Genomic DNA, 20,818 nt, shown 5'->3' with positions numbered 1-20,818 from the left:
AGCAGCCTGCAGGTGCTCTGAGCATGAGACCCTGATGGCAGGGGAGTGGGTTCTGATGGGTCTGCAGCTGAAAGATCCCGAGAGCTGGGGTGTGGCCAGAGCCCTATATAAGCTGCCCTTGAGCACAAGAAAGTGGGCATTCTCATATCAAGGATGACCCGTGTCCCTGTGTCTCTCTTTGTCTGTGTGCCCATGTTTCTAAGTCTCCAGCTTAGTTCCCAGCCCACGTACCATAAAGCATAGAACAGGCTTTGTGTTTCTACGTGTGAACACAGATCCCCTCAACAAGCCAACTCAGATAAGGAAAACCGTGGTTATTTTGGGGGAGATGATGTCACTAGGTAAGAAATCCTTTGGTTCAGATTGTGTGCTATGGCGAAAACCAGGTCTTATTTTGTAGCTCTGGCTTGTTTGGAATTCAGTAGATGGAACAGACTGAGAAAAATTGAAACAATTTTCCTGGTTCTGCTCCCAAGTACTAAGATGATAGGTGTATCCAGACCACCATGCTCAGCCTCGTCTCTGGAGTGGTTGAGGCAGTACTCACACCTGATAAAGTGCAAGTGCACAGCCTTGGTTTTGTTCCACCTCACTGAGTGGAGCCTCACCACAGACTCCCAGCTGTGTGTGCTTGGAGCCACTAGTGGAACGGAGAACTTGCTTTATTATATGAGACTTAGCAACTGATTTCTGAATTCAGTTGTAATTCCTTTGATGATACCAGTAAGATTTTTTTAAATGGAGCTTGACAATCTGACCTGAAATTCAGTTGGGGAAAACCCAGGGAACTAGACTGATGGAGGAAGGTCATTGGCTAATGAAGAAACTGTCTTGGCCCATTTTATTGGTTAGAACATAGGTGGGTGGAGTAAACAGAACAGAATGCTGGGAGGAAGAGGAAGTGAGCTCAGAGACCATACTCCCCTCTCCCGGGCAGATGCCATGAAGCAAGCTGCCAGGTCAAACATGCTAAATCTTTCCCAGTAAGACTGATGCTACACAGATTATTAGAGATGGGTTGATCGGGATATGAGAATTAGCCTGTAAGGGCTAGAGTTAATGGGCCAAGCAGTGTTTAAAAGAATACAGTGTCCATGTAATTATTCCGGGGCATAAGCTAGCAGGTGGCCAGGGTGCTGGGGACGCAGCCCCGCCACTCCTAATACTTACTACACTAGATGGAGGAACAGAGCAGAGGTCACAGCCCTGTGTGACAGTGGTAGTCAGTGCTGTGTCACTTTACCAAAATGGCAGCAAAAAGGAAGACTTATCTCCTTGAGATAGGGTCTCTGTGTGCCAAGGATGACCCCAAGCTCCTCCTCCTCTCCCCTGAGCACTGAGATCACAAGGATGTGTTATCATGCTTGCTATATGTGGTGCTAGAATTGAACCCAGGCCTTTATGCAATTGAAGCCAGCACTCTTAGCAACTGAGCCACAGCCCCATCCCCTGAAAAATATTTAGGCCAAAGAAAGAAAAACAAATTTGAATTGCATACTTTTTTATAGAACACTATCAGAACCTCGTATCTATTTCAGCATTTGTGACGTGGGCCAGGTGTGGTGGCTCACACCTGTAATCACAACACTCAGGTGGCTGAGGTGGGCACATCTCTGTGAATTGGAGGTTAGCCTCCTAACAAGTTTCAAGGCCAGTCATAGTTACACAATAAGACCCTGTCAAACAGAAGAAAACAAAAAAGAAAAACAACCTTTGATGAAAACTAAACTTATTCTCAGAAGAAAATCCATAGCCATTCATTTTATTTAATATGTAATTCATATGTATTAGAAAACAGGATAAATTAATGCTGGGTGGTGGTGGCGCACACCTTTAATCCCAGCACTTAGGAGGCAGAGGCAGGCAGATGGCAACCTGATCTACAAGAGCTAGTTCCTGGGACAGGTTCTAAAGCTACAGAAAAACCCTGTCTTGAAAAACCAAAAAAGAAAAAAAGAAAAAGAAAGAAAAGAAAAAAGAAAACAAAAAGAAAACTGGATAAATTAAAATAACAGGCATTAATACAAAACTAGAAATTAATGTGTTAGTTTTAGAAACAAAAAATTATTAAATCAAAATTTAAAACCATGTATAACACAACTTCCATAAAGGAAATTTAAGTTACTCGAAGATTTGCTCCAATCTATGGGGAAAATATTAGTTTCACAGAAAATTCTAAATTACTAAATTCAAATCAAGGAAAATATATATACCAGAGTACAGAAAAAAGAAGGAAACTTGAGAAACTGTTCTTTATGAAATGATGTAATAAGACACAGAAAACTGACTGGGAAGTGGTGTCACAGACTTTTAGTCCCAGCTCTTGAGAAGCAGAGGTAGGCAAATCTCAGAGTTCAAGGTCACCCTGATCTACAGAGTGAGTTCCAGGACAGCCAGGGTTACACAGAGAAACCCTGTCTTAAAAACAAACAAAACAAAACACTGAAACCTGAAAAATTACCACTTTTTTCAATTTCAAAACTTACCATTTTTCTACCATACCTGAATCAAAGATTTAATCCTAAGAATGCAAAAACTACTTAATAGTCATTTAAGGATAGAAGTTATACTAGAAAGTCTACTAATAGAATTAAAATTAAAAAAAAATTTTCATTGGCTTTATTTGACTTTTTTATGAGACATTTCTTTATTGGCTGTCCTAGAACTAGCTCTGTAGACCTCGAACTCACAGAGATCTGCCTGCCTCTGCCTCCCAAGGGCTGGGATTAAAGGTGTGGGCCACCACTGCCTGGCTAATTGAATCTTTTTAAAGTCTAGTAAGGCCTTTTGTCCCTGGCTCATTGGGCTACCAGGCGTCCCTGTTTAGGTGCTGAGGAGTTCCATCTGGATGAGTGAGTGTGTGCTATCCAGGGGCGGATTGTCCTGGAAGAGAGCACAACCCTCCCCCCAGCTCCTTCTGCAGGACTGTCTTTCTTACACACAACCACCCCCCGCCAAGCCTGCATGGTCTGCAAGGTCCTTTGCTCAGGAACGGTTTTCTGCTCCTACACTAAGGCTACCCACCCAGAGCGGTGAGTGCCTGCCTACCAGGCAGGCCTCAAGGACCCCCGAAAGGGAGTGCAGGCACCTTGCGGCAGGGTCTCCTGTGTTCTATTTGACCCCGCCCTGCTCCCCAAGTTTGCCCTTTTGTCTGCGGGTCATTGGACTACCAGGCATCTATGTTTCGGTGCTGAGGAGTTCCATCTGGACAGGAACGGTTCCTGCTTCTACACTGAGGAGATACACCCAGAGAGTCAGTCACAGCAAAGACTGGACCAAGACACCAGGCCTCTCCTGGCTCCATTTGAAGGAAGAGATGGGAAGGCGCCAATGCAAGAATTCCTCCAACAGCCTGAAAGGCAACATGACATCACCAGAATCCAGGGATCCCGAAATAAGAAGAATTGTACACCCTACCCCAGAAGAATTAGAAGAAATCGACTCAAAAGTGAATTATATGAAAATAATAGAGGACCTTAAACAGGAGGTGAAAAACTGCCATAAACAATTTGAGATTACAAACAAAAAGGTAGAGGAAATGAATAAATCACTCAAAGATACTCAAGAAAATCAAGAGAAACAAGAAAAAGCAATCAAACAGATAAGGGAAGCGGTTCAAGACTTGAAGAATGAAATGGAAGTAATGAAGAAAACACAAACCGAGGGAAGGATGGAGATGGAAAACCTGGGTAAACGAACAGGAACTACAGAGACAAGTACTACCAACAGATTACAAGAGATAGAAGAAAGAATGTCAGACACTGAAGATACCATAGAGAAAATAAACACACTGATCAAAGAAAACAGCAAAACCAACAAATTCTCATCACAAAACATTCAGGAAATCTGGGACACAATAAAAAGACCAAACCTAAGAATAATAGGGGTAGAAGAAGGAGAAGAAGTACAGCTCAACGGTCCAGAAAATATATTTAATAAAATAATAGAAGAAAACTTTCCCAACCTAAAGAAAGATATTCCTTTGAAGGTTCAAGAAGCATACAGAACACCGAACAGACTGGACCAAAAAAAAAAAAAAAACCATCTCCTCACCATATAAAGTCTAGTAAGGGAGCTGGAGAAGTGGTGTGGCAGGTAACAGCTCTTGTTTTTGCAGAGGACCTCGGTTTGATTCCTAGCACCCACATGGTGGCTTGCAACTATACCTACAGTCTAAGGGATCCAATGCCCTCTTCTGACTTCCATGGGCACCAGGCACCCACATGGTACACGAACAAACATACATATGAGCAAAATACCTATACATATTCTCTTAGTCATTGCTCTGTTGCTGTGAAAAGACACCAGGACCAAAGCCACTCTCATAAAAGAAAGCATTCAATGGGGCTGGTTTACTGTTTCAGTGGTTCAGTCCATTAGCATCATGGTGGGGAGCATGGCGGCATGCAGGCAGGTACTGGAGCAGTAGCTGGGAGCTACATCCTGATCCGTAGATAGAGAGAAAGAGTGTGGGCCTGAAATAAGCTTTTGAAATCAAAGCCCAGCCCCAGTACACACGTCAAGGCCACACCTGCTCCAGCAAAGCTGTAACTCCTAATCCTCACAGTCCTTTCCGATAGAGCCACTCCCTGGTAACTGCGCATTCAAACCTATGTGCCTATTGGGGCATTCTTAGTCAGACCACCACACACATAAAATAAAATATGCATTTTTTTAAAAAGAAAAATCTTATGGTCATTTTCATAGTTACTGAAATGATAAAATTCAACTCCCTTCCTAATAAGAAGATCCAGTAAGTTAGTATTAAGTTTTAATCCCTTCAACCAGTATTAAAGTGTATTTTTTCTGTGTTGGGGATCAGAGCCAGTGCACGGTCAACAAACACTCTATCGCTGAACTACAGTTCCTTTATTTTATATATATAATTTATGTTTATTTACTGTTCATTGGTGCTTTGCCTGAATATATATCTATGTGAGGGTATCAGAAGCCTTGTAACTGGAGCTACAGACAGCTGTGAGCTGCCATGTGGGTGCTGGGAATTGAACCTGGGTCCTCTGGAAGTGCTCTTAACCTCTGAGCCATCTCTCCAGCACCCAGTTCCTGATTTTAAAATACTTTTCTTTTTAAAGGAGAAAAATCTCATGTCTCCCAGGCTGGCCTAGAACTTCTGAGTCCCCTTCTTCCATGTCCTGAGTGCTGGGATTACAGGCATATGCCCCCAAACCCTGTTTATGTGTGCTGGAAGCTACGCCCAGATGGACTTTTTTCATGATAGGCAGGCATTTGAATTGTTTCTAGCTTTTCCTTGTGTATAATACTGTAGTATTGTCCCATGCTGTAGTGCGAGTCTGGCAGCGGCTCAGCCCACAGCCAGCTTATTGCTGGACTCCTGGTGTCCCGTCAGCTCCTAGTACTTAGGTTCTGCTCTGCAGAGAGTCCATAAGCGCTGACTTGTAGTCTGCATGAAGAACAAGAACAACATGGCGTCTTCCAATGCCGCCCCACTCATTTTTTTCAGAGGAGGCTGTGATTTTGTCCTGTGAGAGGAGGATTTCTTCATAATCACCCATGCGTAGTAGGAGTGAAAGGGAGTGATTTTTCTGCTAGTCCTTACATTTCTGACCATAAAATAATGTTTGTTTATTGTATTGCTTTGTTGGTTTATTTATTTGCAGAGTCTCATTATTATGTAGCCCTGGCTGTCCTGGAACTGGCTATGTAGAGCAGACTGGCCTCAAATTCATAGGTCTCCCTGCCTCTCTGTTCCGAGTGCTGGGATTAAAGGCTAGTATCTCCATATTCAGCCACTTTTATTATTTTTTGGTTGGTTGGTTGGTTGGTTGGTTGGTTGGTTGGTTGGTTGGTTAGTTGGTTTTGTTGTTTTGTCTTGTCTTGTCTTTTGTGTTTTTCAAGGCAAGGTCTTGCTGTCAGGCCCTGGCTGGGTGGAACTCACTATGTAGACCAGGCTGGACTTGAACTTAACAGCATTCCTCTCGCCTGTGTCGCAAAAATACTGGGATTACAGGCGTTCCTCATTATGGCTCATCAAGGTTGTTGTTTTATAAGAAACCTGGCTTTCCCTAGCCTAGCTGTCAGAACTCAACATTCTCTATTTCAACAGACAACAAGAGTAATATCAGAGACGAAGATCTTCAGAAACAAGATTGTAGAGGAACTCTTCAGATATGGATGCAGTGAGTTGTTCTTGGGTTTCTGAGCAACCTCCAGCTTGCCAAGAAGAAAGAGCAAACACACCCATTCCACAGCAGAAGAAACTGAGAAGCCTTCTAGTTACAACTGAAAATAATTCTCCACTGGAAGATGTCTCAAAATATGTGGACATTAATATTACTACACTTTCTCAAGATGAGTAAACAAAGACATTGAGTGGGTGTCCTGCATGGGAAGCAGTTTCCCAAAAGTTCTTCTCTTATTTCCCACCAGAGGATTCACACTGGTGAGAAGCCCTATGACTGTAGCCACTGTGGAAAAGAATTCAATCATGGAACAAACCTTAATAAGCACAAATGAATCCATACAGGGGAGAAACCCTATTCCTGTTCTCAGTGTGGTAGAAACTTTGATCAGAATCTTCATCAGAGTCGCCATGAAGGAATTCATGTAGGGGAAAAAATATTTTAGTGTCCAAAATGGGGGAAAACCTTCCCCCAAAATGAAGAGTTTGTAGCTTCATCTGCAGAATCATGAGGCTGAGAGATCATACACATTGCAACAACAACAACAACAACAACAAGGAAGTGGGAGAAGGGAGATTGGTCAGTTGTCACTCAGCTTCTCAGCCCCAGGAGCAGAGCTGGGATCAGGAAAGGGCCTGCCGCTGCCTGAAAAGTTTCACAAAGAATCAAGAACCCAAACATTTTATGATTGAAGAACAATTCTAAATAAATGGGTCAAAAGAAAAAATGTCAAGTAAGACATTCCAAAAATGCAAATAAAATTTAGTGTACTAACATTTGCAAGATAAAGCAAGAGCGGCAAGAGGGACGCCTGCCCTCAAGTGCACATCTGAGCAGGGAGGTCTGAAACGAATGGCTTTTAGTTTTCCATTTCTGTAACAAAAGGCCTGACACAAGTGAAAGGTTTATTTAGAATCAGTGTCTGGGCTCTCAGTCCACAGTTGCTTGACCCTGTTGCTTTGGATCTTTGGGGTGGAGGGGGTCTGTTTTCCTCATGGGATCCTTACAAGCAAAGGAGGACAAAGGAGGAGTGGGGAGTCCTATGTCTCCTTAGTGATTTGCTTATGACCTGACTTCTTTGCACTAAGCCTTACCCCCGCAAAGGTCCCACCACTTCCCGATAGCAACCAGACCTGTAACACATGAACCTGAAACACTTGTACCAGAAATCGCGGTTGACATTAAAAGAATAATAACGGAGCTGGAGAGGCGGCCCAGTGGCTAGAAGAATGGCTGTTATTTCAGAGGACCCAGTTTGGCTCCCAGTACCCACATAGTAGTTAACGCCTGTAACTCCAATTGCAGAGGACACAATGTCCTCATCTGTTCTCCTCAGGAACTGCACAGAGATAATACACAGATGTACATACAGGCAAAACACCCACATTCATACATAAAAATCTCAGATTTTAAAAGCACTAAAGGAATCCTATGAACAAACCTCACAAATTGGAAACCAGAGTGAAAGAGAGCAGTTCTTTTAAAGATAGTCTGGGTATCAGCCTTACACAGGAAGGAATGGATGAATAGCTGGGATCACCTTGCTGGGCCGGGTCTCCTCTCCAGATGTGCTCACCTTAAAGACTGAAGCTTAGCGTTGTCACCTAGGAGCTGGGCGGGCACAGTTTGGAGTTTTCCCAATGAACAGAATTTCATAGAACAGCTGCAGCAAGTTAGGTCTCTGTGATTATGACATCACAAAAGATTATTCTGGGATGACTGCTGAGAACATAAAGAATATTGTCCTGTATCAGACTTGTTGACACACGCCTTTAATCCCAACAGAGACAGGTGGATCTACATGAGTTCGAGACGAGTCTGGTCTACAAAGTGAGTTCAAGGGCAGCCAGGACTACCCTGCTTCAAAAAACAAAAACTATATATATATATATATTTTCCCTGACCACAAAATGGCCCACAGCCAGTGCTCCAAGGTGATTGGCATGAATGGTACTGCTTCTTGGCCAGAGCTCACACTTTATCTATTCCTTTCTTCTAGATGGCATACACCAAGACAGCCAGTCAATCACAAGCATCCTAAATAACAGTATCTCATCTGAAGCAACAGTCCCCAGTTCTTTCCTGACATCACCCAAAGCAGCTCAGCTTGTTATTTCTTTTTAGCAGCTTCTATCTATTCTCCGAGTATGTGCAGCTCCCACCCGTTCTCCAGGCATGTGGAACACCACCTGTTCTCCAAGCAGGTGCACCTCCACCTGTTCTCCAGACTGTGCAGCTCCACCTGTTCTCCAAGCAGGTGCAGCCCCACCTGTTCTCCAGCCATGTGCAGCTCCCACCTGTTCTCCAGGAGTGTGCATTCTCTCCTCTGGCAATTGGGAGTAAAGGGTAGGTGTGTTTGCGGTGCCTCTTGTCAGGAGGGCACTCATGATTGGAATGAAGGGGTTTGATTGAAGCATTTTGACTGGGCAGGAGGGATGGCTCAGCAGTCACTTGCTGTTCTTCCAGAGGACCCAGATTTGGTTTGCAGGGCCCACATCAGGTGATTCACAGACACCTGTAACCCTCTTCTAGCTCCTTGGACAACCACACACACGGCACACCCACGTTTTAAATCTTTAAAATAATATTTATTTTGTCAGGACTAGGAATCAACCCTAGGCCTTGCACATGCTAGGTAAGCACTCTACAGCTGAGCTCCGTCCCAAGCCACTTTCCACCTTTCACCTGTTTAGTCTACAGCAGGGATTTTATTCTCCCAAGAGATAGTAGATGCTTTTCTAACAAAAAATGTTAAGTTTCACATAGTAGAATAAAAATTGTTTTCTTGGAAATTACTTCTTAATATGATTTTCTAGGCCTTACTGAGAAGATGAAAATTTCATGGTAAGCACTTTCCCTAAAGCCCCTTTCATGTCCTTGTTCCTCAGGCTGTAGATGAACGGGTTCAGCATGGGGGTCACCACCGTGTACATCATGGCAGCTGCCATGTCCCTCCCAGCTGAGCGAGAGGAGGAGGGGTTGAAGTACAGGGATATAATGGTGCCATAGAAGAGGCAGACCACAGCCAGGTGGGAGCTGCAGGTGGAGAAGGCTTTCCATCTTCCTCTTGGGGATGAGACTCTCAGGATAGCACAAGCAATAAGGATGTAAGAGATGAGGATACAAACAAATGGGGCTATCATTAACAGCCCGGCGACAAAAAGAATCATTAGCTCATTGAGGTGTGTGTCTGAGCAGGAGAGGTTCAAAAGGAGAGTCACCTCACAGAAAAAGTGGGGGATGGTGTTGTCTGCACAGAATGAGAGCCGAACCATGAGCAGGGTGTGCAACAGAGCATTCAGGCTGGCTACCACCCATGACCCTAACACAAGGAGGGCACAGAGCTGATGGGTCATCTTTGTTGCGTAGTGTAAGGGGTGGCAGATGGCCACATACCGGTCATAGGCCATCACAGCCAGCAGGAAATTGTCCATGACAGCAAACACACAGAGGAAATAAATTTGCATGAGACACCCAGAGAAGGAAATGGCCTGATTCCTGAGTATGTGCATGGCCAGCACCTTGGGAACGGTGGTGGAGGAAAAGCAGACATCCACGAAGGACAGGTTGCTGAGGAAGAAGTACATGGGGGTGTGCAGGCGGGAGTCTGTGCCGATGGCCAGGATGATGAGCAGGTTCCCAAGGACAGTGGCCAGGTACATGATGAGAAATATCAGGAAGAGGAGCTGCTGTTGGGGCTGCCTGGAGAGTCCCAGGAGGAGGAACTCAGAGACACTCGACTGGTTGCTGCCGCTCATGAGTCTGAGCCCAGCTAACTACAGAGAACAGACACGGGTGAGAATGCAGTCTGCAGGTTTGGATGCTACAACCAGGTTTATATTAAGACTGCATTAAAGTTTCTGAATTAAGATCCACTCCTATTTTCTACACACTCAATTTAAAAATCCCAGTTTTACGTGGTGCTGGCTTCCAAGGTCCACCCTTTCAGTTTTATGGAATATAACATAAAAAGCATTCACGCACACGCACCATCCTTCCCTGCAACCATATGTACCTCTGGTAACACCCCAGTCTCTCCCACCCCTTAGCAGCTCAAGGAGAAACACAGGCAGTTATTGTACTGATCTTAAGCTCCAATAGCTGCACATGTGACTCCTCCTGCTGTTTTCTCTGTGGAAGAGAGTGAGCAGCTCATGCTTCAAAAGAAATGCTGTCATTTCTCCTATTCTGAAAATACCTGGACAGGCCAGCTCTAGTGTTTTCCACTTCGGAGTTTCTGGGCAACAGTGTCCTTTATTCCAGGGAAGGATGGGAAGGTCTCAGGAATACACAAAGAGTGGATGATCACTGTCTTAGCTTTCTGTGCCGGAAGGAGGTTTGGGAGAATTAGGCAGCTATTTCCCACAGCATCTAATCCCACTGGGTACAGACTCCCTAAGCATCTCATTAAAGATCTGCAGAAAGGTATTGTGCTACCGAATTCCTGGTCCCCACTGACCGGCAATGATGGAGTGTATCATCGAAGTTAGAATTTGGGGATGAGGAAATCACGGTGGGGAGAAGCCCTAGAGAAATTCCCTGAAAGCTTCATCAACTTAGTTAACTACGCTAGTAGATTTGAAGGATTGGTCCAGAGTCTCCCTTTCAGCACAGAAACTGGAGGTATTGTGTTACCAGAGCGAACATCCTCTTACCACATAGGGTTGTGGTACACGTGCTGATAGGAAGCCCTGGGAGTACAGAAGGGAGCAACTGGCCTTCCAGGGTCAGGTTTGATCGCGTAAAACATTTGAGGTAAAGTACAAAGAGGGCAAAGCAAAAAATGTGTAGTCTGCCGTGACTGAAGGTTACTTTGGGCTGTCTTCTCAGCCCACGCAGTCATCCATTTCTGAAATCTATAGGCTCTTCACCAGCCTCATTTATCTTCCCACCCCTCCCAGACAGGATTCATGGTAGGACTTAGAAAGCTAGCCTGGGACAGAGAACTGGTAGGCCAGCCTCAGTGTGGCTGCATCCACGCACAGCTAGAAGCTCACCGTGTTTTCCTGCTTCACTCCCAGGTGAACAAGGAAATGTCTAGAGGTGACAGCAAAAACAAGGTAAACACGAGAGAGGAGAAAGAAGCTGGAGGGATCCTGGGGCTGCTGATTTAGGATTCTTGGTACTTCTAATGCCCAGCTTGAGGAGGCCTTCATTTCTATTCCTCAATCAACAATAAAAGCAGTATCTTTCTTAACTCATCCTGGAAAGGAGTTTAGAAAAGGGATAGCATGTGCTTATCCAGACACACTGGAGTCTAAAGCAAGAAGATTGATGCCATGTTCCAGGCTACCCTGATCTATTATACCGAGACTCAGTCTCATAAAAACAAAAACATAACAAAGAAAAGGAAACACTAGACGCTAGAGAGATGATCAGTGGTGTAGAGGACTTTTTGCTCTTTCAGGCGGTTCGGGTTCCATTCCCAACACTCACATGGTGTTTCTCAACCATCCATAACTCCAGTTTCAGATAATCTGAGATCTGACACTCTCTACTCATCTCCTTGGGAATGCACATGGTGCGCATGCATGAATATGCAGAAAAACATTCACATATAAAATAAATCTTTTTAAAAATAAAGAAAAATGATAATGAATATGTAGTTTGGGCTACATAGGCATGTCACACACACTAATATAATAAAATAAAAGAGTAAAATTCAGGGGCATAGATGAAATGTTATTGGCTGTTAGTTAATTCTTGAATCTATGTGCTTTGAACATCTGTGCTGTATGCTCTTACATATGTTTGAAATTATCTAAAGTTTATAACCAAAAATCAGTACTTTTGCTTTCCATGGTGGCACATGCCTTTAATCCCAGTCCTTGAAAAACAGAAGCAAGTGGATTCCTGTGTGTTTGAAGCCAGTCTGGACTGCACAGAGAGAACCTGTCTCAAAAAACAAACAAAAAAATCTTTACTTTTGCCAGCTTAGAAGTTGGCTCAGTAAGTTAAATACTCTATCAGCATAAATACCACAGTACAGATTCCCAGCATCCACATATACACCAAATGTGTGTGGCAGCTAGCCTGTGATCTTATTGCAAGAGGCAGCAATGAGATCCCTAGGCATCTTTAACAAAAATACTTCAAAGTAGCCATGGTAAAACATTGACCTATGGAAAGGCGATCTGACTGAATGAGCAAATAAAAGTATGAAGACAATGTCCACTCAAACAGGGAATAAGAAGACAAAAATATGGGGAAATGCGAAATGGAAATTATGGAATTGGGAAGTAAACAATTGAAATAATCAGTCCACTAAATGAGCTTAACAAATTTGAACCAGATAAAGAAATAATTGGCAAACTTGTAAATACTCACATACAGAGTGTGGAAGTTGAAGAGCAGAAGAGAAGGAATGAGGAAAAATAGAGCATGGGGTCAAAGGTAAACAGTATTCGGACTTTAGGGAAAGAAGCCAGGCCTAATGGTGCACACCTTCAATTCCAGCACTGGGGCAGAGACAGGTGAGTCTTGAGTTCAAGGCCACCTTGAACTCTATAGCTTGGTCTACAAAGTGAGTTCCAAGACATATCCATAGCGGGCTATGTAGTAATAGGGGCGACGGGGCTGGGCTGCGTCCCCAAACACCCCAGCCGCCTGCCCTGCCCGGCTAGCTTATGCCCCAAATAATTACACGGACACTGTATTCTTTTATAAACTGCTCTGGCCCATTTCTAATCATCTGTGTAGGGCCCGTAGGTGCGCTTACCGGGAAGATTCTAGCCTAAGTCCATCCTGGGTTGGAGCTTCATAGCATGCGTCTTCCCTGGAGCAGGTAGCATGGCGTCTCTCTTGCGTCTGCTCCGGAGAGCAGAGCTGTGGAGTCTGACCTCACTTCCTCTTCCTCCTGGCATTCTGTTCTGTCTACTCCTCCCACCTATCTTCTAACCAATGAAATGGGCCGAGGCAGTTCCTTTATTGCTTAGCCAATGAAATCAACAGATTGATATATGACACTCCCACATCACTTCCCCTTTTTCTGTTTAAACAAAAAAAGGAAGGCTTTAACCTTAACATAGCAAAATTACATATAACAAAACAGTTATCAAGTAAAAGTTACATCAGAAACATTTATATATATAACAAAATTGACCGTAAATATCAATAAAGCAAAATCTATACTAATGCAAATTATTCATATCTATATCATATCTCCCTTTAAATGTAAAAGAACGTTTTATAAACCATATTTGGGAACATGGGCGCAGTTTTTTCTCTCCAAACTGCTTCCTGCTGAATGGGGGCGTGGTTAATTAGGTCTTTCATGGTATAACCTGTGTGCTAGTTTCATCTCAGTTGGCAGTTGAGCAAAGCAATTTTCTGAAGATGTTCACAGCAACCCTTCAGGAGGACGTGGTCCATCATACCAGATTGGGATAGAAGAAATGAACAGGGTCTCATCCTCTGTGAAAACAAAACAAGAAACTCCTTTCCAAAGCATCATGTCCTTAGATCCAAATTTCGAAATCGTAATACCCTTATATCCATTCTGGTTTAGCTTGGCAGCCCATATAATGAAATGTCTCTCTGTACTTAGCTCCTTTACAGTCAAAAAATTTAAAGAAAACACAATGTACATAATCCAGACTCTCTGTGAATTTTCCATCTTTACGTGGCTTATTTTTATTTATATCTATAACTATCTGTACTCTGTCTCTTTAAAGACTTTACTTTTACTTTTTTCTTTTTAAACCATTAACTTTATTCTCTATATTCTTTTTCTTCTCTCTCCCAAGCCAACGTACATTCATCCAACAGTGTGACTCATTCAGTGGTCTGAATCTGTCCTATTGTGAATCTGCAATTTTTTACTATCCAGGAGCACTTTTGATCTACGCCTTTAAATCACTAGGCGCTTAAGAATCTAAGCTGTGACATTTCTAGGTTAACTTTTTGCTTTTTGAGCGTACATCTTTGACCAGGCTGTCTTTGAACTCTCGGAGATCCGCCTGTCTCTGCCTCCCAGGCATTGGGATTAAAGGTGTTTGCTACTATACCTTGAACTCACAGAGATCTGTTCGTCTCTGCCTTCTAGGCACTGGGATTAAAGGCGTGTGCTACCACACCTTGAAGTCACAGAGGTTTACTTTAAGAATTTTAACTTTTAGTCTGTATATATTTTTAACACACTTTAAACCATTCAGAAATTTTCTGTCTTTGAATCTCTCTTTACTGTATATCACTCTTTTTCTGACCACATGAGTCTTTAATTTACCAAGCAATATCAGTAGAACTAAAGGCGTGGCTTTGCCGGCTGGATCCAGCCCATTCCTTAGCTTTCCAGCCTCATGGCTGGTGTACAGGCTGCAGCCATGTTTATAGCCACACCTCTATGGCTCAAGGTCCCTGCCAGCCAGCAAGCTACAACAGACAACACTCAAATCCTCTCTCGGTAGCCGGCCCTCCTGCCTCAAACAGTCAGAGTTTTCCCTGGCAGGATGGCCCAGAAAGCCGGCATTTTTAAACAGCGCAGCTTTTTTCCTGCTATGGCTGAAAACCGAAAAGCATGTGTTCAGCTTTTCGTCAACACCATTTAAGTGTTTCGTGGCAGGACCTCTTAATGAGCGGCAGGCTTTGCAGCTAAAGCTGAGTCAGGAAGCCTCTCTTAGATGAGGCGCTTGCTTGCCTCTAGCAAGCAGAGTAGACCTGAGAAATTGCCACAAGAAACATGCTTTACTCTATTCTTTTCCAAGCTTTCTCAGGCTTTCTGTGGACTCAGTTAGCCACACGTCTGGGCGTCATTTGTAGTAATAGGGGCGACGGGGCTGGGCTGCGTCCCCAAACACCCCAGCCGCCTGCCCTGCCCGGCTAGCTTATGCCCCAAATAATTACACGGACACTGTATTCTTTTATAAACTGCTCTGGCCCATTTCTAATCATCTGTGTAGGGCCCGTAGGTGCGCTTACCGGGAAGATTCTAGCCTAAGTCCATCCTGGGTTGGAGCTTCATAGCATGCGTCTTCCCTGGAGCAGGTAGCATGGCGTCTCTCTTGCGTCTGCTCCGGAGAGCAGAGCTGTGGAGTCTGACCTCACTTCCTCTTCCTCCTGGCATTCTGTTCTGTCTACTCCTCCCACCTATCTTCTAACCAATGAAATGGGCCGAGGCAGTTCCTTTATTGCTTAGCCAATGAAATCAACAGATTGATATATGACACTCCCACATCAGGGCTACACTGAGAAACCCTATCTAAGAGAAAAGGGAAAGGAAAAACTACTTGAAGAAATAATGGCTGAAAACTTCTCAAACTTGTTTTTAAAATGATCTGTATTTACACAAGTCTCAATTGATTGTAACAAGCATGATCCCAAAGTCAGGTGTTGTATAAAAGTGCTGAAAGTAAAAGATGAGGAAAAAATATTTCATATGTTTCAAGTTAATTTTCATTTCTTTTTGACAGGGTGCTCAAGAGTTCAGCTCTTCAGATTCGCTGTCAGGGTTCAAATAAAGACACCACAGTAAGCGAAGGGACCTAAGATCTGAGAGCTAAAAGATTGTTCACAGCATGGTCTTTCCATTCCTGTTTCTTTATTCTTATTCTGTATTTCATTGTTACCAATGTTCCCAGTAATATATACCCTGTAACCAGCAATTCCCCAGCCCCAGCACACACTCACTCACTCACACAGATCCGTGGCTGTCAGCTCAAAGGTGGGAGTGGCTAGTGCATGTCTGATGAACTCCTTAATGGAGAAAGCTAGTTAAGAAAAGAATTAAACCAGGGGATTCTAGAGGGGAGGGCTAGTGTGCTACACTACATTTTTAGGTGAACAAAAAGGTTTATTTTTTTTGTAAAATTATGAATAGGGCATGGATTGTTTTTGAAATCAGTGAACCACTTTTTTCCTCCCAGCATGCATAGATGATATCAGGTAACCAGGCAACCTATGTAAACACTGGGGGGGGGAACCAATGGCTCCTGATCTGATGAGCACATTCACCAGATATTGTAATTTCTATGGGCCTAAGTCTGAAGTTTGCACTTATTGCTCTAAGCGGTAGGAACAAAGAGGAGACTCAGGCCTCTAAATGATCGATTCTGGGGTTTGCTGTTATCAACCAATCTGATCATGGATATTATGGGTCTGTAGTGCTGATGGAAGGAAGTCTTTCTCTGGGTTGTGGTTAATTATCTCCTCTGCTGTCCTTGAGAGTAAAGCACACGCAGGAAATTTCCTGAACTAAAATAATCAGTAAACTGAGGTGAAGGTGAGCATAAGGAGTTAGGAATCTTTTAAATGAGGTAAAGCCAGGGCATCTTATTCTTCTATCTGAGCAGCTATGAATCAGCAGCTTTGGACAAGCAGTAATTCTGTGTCCTTGGATAGCTGTGAATATCTTAGATGGAATGATCTTTCCTGGACTCTAATCACTGACCAGATGCCTGTTGATTGCAGGAAGGCAGGTCTCTGCGTTTACCTTTGAGGACCAAGGCCTGGCAGTGAGAAACTGTTTTCACACATAGCTGGGGGAATGTGATCAGTAAGCCCCAAAGACATAGGAAACAGTTGAGAATTAATTCCCCCAAATGTGTAACAGAAGGGGAGTCAGCTCCAGCAAAAATCTACAGAAAAAAAAACAGCCATTTATTCACAAAGCAATAATCCCAAAATTCCTTGAATTTTGGTTTGACCTTTACCAAAGATCTTGATAAATCACTCATGAAAAGATGGCTTAGAAATTACTGTATAATGTTGTGGCTTGTAGTATGTTTTGTTTAATGAGACAGGATTCCACAGTATAGCCTTGGATGACCTGGAACCCATAATATAACCCATGCTGGCCATGAACTTGTGATCTTCCTGCCTCAGCCTCCTGGTGTTGGGAGTACATCGTGTGGTAATATGTCAGACTTATTAGTCATTTTCAAAATAATTTCAAAGCATACTGTAACTTTTTTATGTTTTAAAGGACAAATCGAATTACTAGGGAGTGGAAATACATAAAATCAGTAAAAATAAAATTATAGAGACATGAAGTAATTTAGAAAACCTCTCACAAAATAGCAGTTGAAAGTTTAGATGTAGACAAGTATTTGAGTTAAAATATCTGAGCGCATTCACATAGATATGACAGAATGGGAGAAATTATACACTTGACTGACATGTCTGGATATTGGGAATGTAGAAAAAATTCCTTTTAATCAGCTACACAAAGCTCACGAGATGAAAAACATTAGCTCAAATGAGTAGAATTATTTTTCTGTAGCTCCAAATAAATCCTTCCCTACTTGCCTCATCAATTTTGTGATCTTCCCATTGGATATATTGATATGAAGGCCACACACACAGACACAGACACACACCAGATCAAAGACAGCTGTTACTCCATCCAACACACTTTCTGACCTCTGTGAGCCCCAGGCATGCACATGGTACACAGAAGTACATGCAGGCAAAATACCCATATAGATATGAATTAATAAATGAAAAGTAAACACACCGCAAACACACATGGACACACATACATGGAACTTAGTCTAAGGACAATCATTGTCAGCTGGCCTTTGGAGTGTTAAGTGAATATCAGAAAGTAAAATTAGCACGCTGTCCCTGCAATCCCTCATCAGTCGTCTGAGGTTCTGCCGCTGCCAGGCCAATGACGGAGCTCACTTTTGTTCTTGTTACACAGGGTCTCACATCATAGGTGAGACTAGCCTAGAACTCATTCCGCCTCCAGATAATCTGAAACTCACTATCCTCCTTCCTCAGTCTCGTGAGTGCTTTGATTTTATGTATAATCAAACAAACATGACTTATTTCTCAACTTTTTATGATTTTGTCTCATTTGCAAAATAAATTTCAAAGCATAATATAATTTTGGCATTTAACTGAGAAAAATAACTATTAGTAAATGCAATTATGAAAGATTTATGAAAATGAAAAAGCAGACACTCTTTTAAAAAAAGTTTTGCACTACAATGAAGTTTGAAAGCTAGTATATAAATTTTTAACTAAATGACAGCCCGGGGACAGCCAGGCCTACATAGAGAGACTCTGAGAATACCAGCAATACGGATAAACAGACCGGAGGAAGGAGAAGAGGGGAGGGCTGACTGTGAAGTCTGCAAGCTGGAATTGTAGAAGGCACAGTTCATTTTTATTGAGTTGACCTAGTCCCTGCCTAATGTTAATGCTACATAAGCCCGGATGACAAGAATCATGCATGAAGCCCAACAAGCTGCAGAATTAGGGTTTCCTGGAGCTCCAAGCGAACCCTTTCCTCTCAGCTCTTCCCCTGAGCAGAGCTCAGGCGAGGCCTCTTCTGCGTGACAGAATGGACAGCTGTGCTGCCCCAGAGGTGGCCTGAACACTCCCATTGGTCTAGGAACTCTGCTAAGGGACACAGAGAATTACATAGGACAGCCGTGGCAGATAACACCTCTGCTACAGTGATAGCACAGGACATAAGACCGTGTTGTGACCGCGTCTGAACAGAGGAACAAGGACCACCCACTCCCCCAAAAAAACAACATCCACTGTCCTGAAAATGGCTGACACAAGTGGCTGCTGCTTGTCCAATCAGAGTCTAGTGTTCAGGTGATTCAGGAAGCACACCCTGCACAGGCTCAGGCTTATCGTTAGCCCCTTTCAGGATTGTCCCGTGGAGACCCCTCCCCACTCCCCAAAGCTGTGCTCACTGACAGAGGAGAAGCACAGGTGTGTGCACGGGGGTTTCCAAGGCACTGACATGACAAAGGAATAAAGACCTTTGCTCAAGTTTTTTTTTTCATTCTTTTACCTAAAGAAATTGTATGCTGGATTTTGCTCTCCAAAATAGTTTATTTTCTCCAAAACATTTTTATGTGGATGGGTGGTTTGCCTGCATGCATTCCTGTGTACCAATGTCAGGCCTGGTGCCACACAGAGTTCAGAAGAGGGTGCCCAAAGCCAGAGAACTGTCGTTGCAAACAGTTGTGAGCTGTCTTATGGATGCTGGAAATCAAATCCAGGTCCTCTGCAATAGCAGCAAGGGCTCCTAAATGTGGGTCGTCTCTAAAGCTCCCAATACATCCTTTTTTTTCAAAAGACAAGTGATGTTTCAGATTATTGATAGGATCACAAAGGATTTCTGGACATTAGTTCCCTCTGTGATATTCCTTACTTTCAACATTATTGAGTAGATAAATATTTAAAGGTAAGCACTCTCCTTAAAGCCCCTTTCATGTCCCTGTTCCTCAGGCTGTAGATGAACGGGTTCAGCATGGGGGTCACCACCGTGTACATCATGGCAGCTGCCATGTCCCTCCCAGCTGAGCGAGAGGAGGAGGGATTGAAGTACAGGGATATGATGGTGCCATAGAAGAGGCAGACCACAGCCAGGTGGGAGCTGCAGGTGGAGAAGGCTTTCCATCTTCCCCTTGTGGATGAGACTCTCAGGATAGCACAAGCAATAAGGATGTAAGAGACAAGGATACAAACAAATGGAGCTATCATTATCAGCCCGGCGACAAAAAGGAGCGCCAGCTCATTAAGGTGTGTGTCTGAGCAGGACAGTTTCAGGAGGGGAGTCACTTCACAGAAAAAGTGGGGGATGGTGTTGTCTGCACAGAATGAGAGCCGAGCCATGAGCAGAGTGTGAAACAAAGCATTCAGGCTGGCTACCATCCATGACCCGAACACAAGGAGGGCACAGAGCGGATGGGTCAACTTTGTTGCGTAGTGTAAGGGGTGGCAGATGGCCACATACCGGTCATAGGCCATCACAGCCAGCAGGAAATTGTCCATGACAGCAAACACACAAAGAAAATATAGTTGTGTGAGACACCCAGAGAAGGAAATAGCCCGATTCCTGAGTATGTGCATGGCCAGCACCTTGGGAACGGTGGTGGAGGAGAAGCAGACATCCACGAAGGACAGGTTGCTGAGGAAGAAGTACATGGGGGTATGCAGGCGGGAGTCTGTGCCGATGGCCAGGATGATGAGCAGGTTCCCCAGGACAGTGGCCAGGTACATGGTGAGGAAGAGCAGGAAGAAGAGCTGTTGCTGCTGGGGATCCCTGGAGAGTCCCAGGAGGAGGAACTCAGAGACACTCGACTGGTTGCTGACTCTCATGGTCTGAGTCCAGCTACAGAGAAAAGAGGCAGAAATGTAGGTGCTGAAGGGTTTGGTTGTAATAAATCTTACTACAGACTTTGTCATGTTTAAAATAACACAAACATAAAAATCCTGCATTAGGACTGGAGAGATCTTTGAACTATTAAAATGTCTGACTGGTCTTCCAGAGCAGCCAGAGTCAGTTCTCAGCACCCAAGGGTGGCCAGCAATTGTGCATAGCCCTTTTCCAAGTGATCCTGGGCCCTCTTCTGGCCTCTATGGGCACTATCATTTGCTATGCATACATTCAGGAAAATACATTCAGACATAAAATAAAAAGAAATTTAAATATACATGCATTTAATAAATAAATCAGAATCTGCCCATAGTGCTCATCCAATCAACTTCCAGCTCCCAGTCCTAGATAGTTCTGATCCCACCAGAATCACCCTTGTGCTTTATTAAATAGAACATAGAACATGCATGCATGGGATGCAAGGTGTTTCAGGGGGTTAAAGTGTTTACTGAACAAACATGAAACACTTTTAAAGGAGGAAGGGGAGAACCAACTACAAGAGTCATCCCTTGGCCTCCACGTGTGCATTGAGGCGTAT

At 43.7% G+C, this 20,818-nt stretch overlaps 4 protein-coding genes across 5 annotated transcripts in view; 2 read left to right on the top strand and 2 right to left on the bottom strand.

Moving 5' to 3' along the window:
- Znf597 (zinc finger protein 597) overlaps window positions 1-20,818 on the top strand; it is a 324,428-nt gene that overhangs the window by 196,659 nt on the left and 106,951 nt on the right. The window lies entirely within an intron of this gene.
- Window positions 4,437-9,919, bottom strand: LOC142831529 (olfactory receptor 1f45-like). 2 transcript variants are annotated; one of them, XM_075941751.1, is made up of 2 exons: window positions 9,014-9,919; window positions 4,437-4,475 (listed from the first exon to the last, which is right to left on the bottom strand). In XM_075941751.1, the coding sequence occupies exons 1-2, from the start codon at window positions 9,917-9,919 to the stop codon at window positions 4,437-4,439; spliced, it is 945 nt and encodes a 314-aa protein (XP_075797866.1). The 2 variants fall into 2 exon arrangements, with proteins under 2 accessions (XP_075797866.1, XP_075797865.1); XM_075941750.1 differs by lacking the exon at window positions 4,437-4,475 and having other exon boundaries at window positions 8,981-9,919.
- Znf200 (zinc finger protein 200) lies at window positions 6,150-6,853 on the top strand. The gene is given in 3 exon segments (XM_075989766.1): window positions 6,150-6,364; window positions 6,366-6,651; window positions 6,653-6,853. Coding segments are annotated over 3 exon segments (702 nt in total).
- Window positions 19,281-20,222, bottom strand: LOC142831527 (olfactory receptor 1f45-like). The gene has a single exon (XM_075941746.1). The coding sequence runs from the start codon at window positions 20,220-20,222 to the stop codon at window positions 19,281-19,283; it is 942 nt and encodes a 313-aa protein (XP_075797861.1).

The sequence above is a fragment of the Microtus pennsylvanicus genome, chromosome 11, assembly GCF_037038515.1.
Source record: "Microtus pennsylvanicus isolate mMicPen1 chromosome 11, mMicPen1.hap1, whole genome shotgun sequence".
NCBI lineage: Eukaryota > Metazoa > Chordata > Mammalia > Rodentia > Cricetidae > Microtus > Microtus pennsylvanicus.
The sequence above is the reverse complement of the archived record's forward strand: the minus strand, read 5'-3'. Positions and strand labels throughout refer to the sequence as shown.

What these genes read in the sequence shown, in the direction of transcription:
- LOC142831529 (XM_075941751.1), bottom strand. Translation starts at nt 9,919, where the DNA reads ATGAGCGGCAGCAACCAGTCGAGTGTCTCTGAGTTCCTCCTCCTGGGA. An exon ending in TGAAAGGGGCTTTAGGGAAA is followed by an intron (nt 4,476 to 9,013) that starts GTGCTTACCATG and finishes AGCTTATTTCAG; the next exon opens with GCCCACACTCTTTCTCTCTA.
- LOC142831527 (XM_075941746.1), bottom strand. Translation starts at nt 20,222, where the DNA reads ATGAGAGTCAGCAACCAGTCGAGTGTCTCTGAGTTCCTCCTCCTGGGA.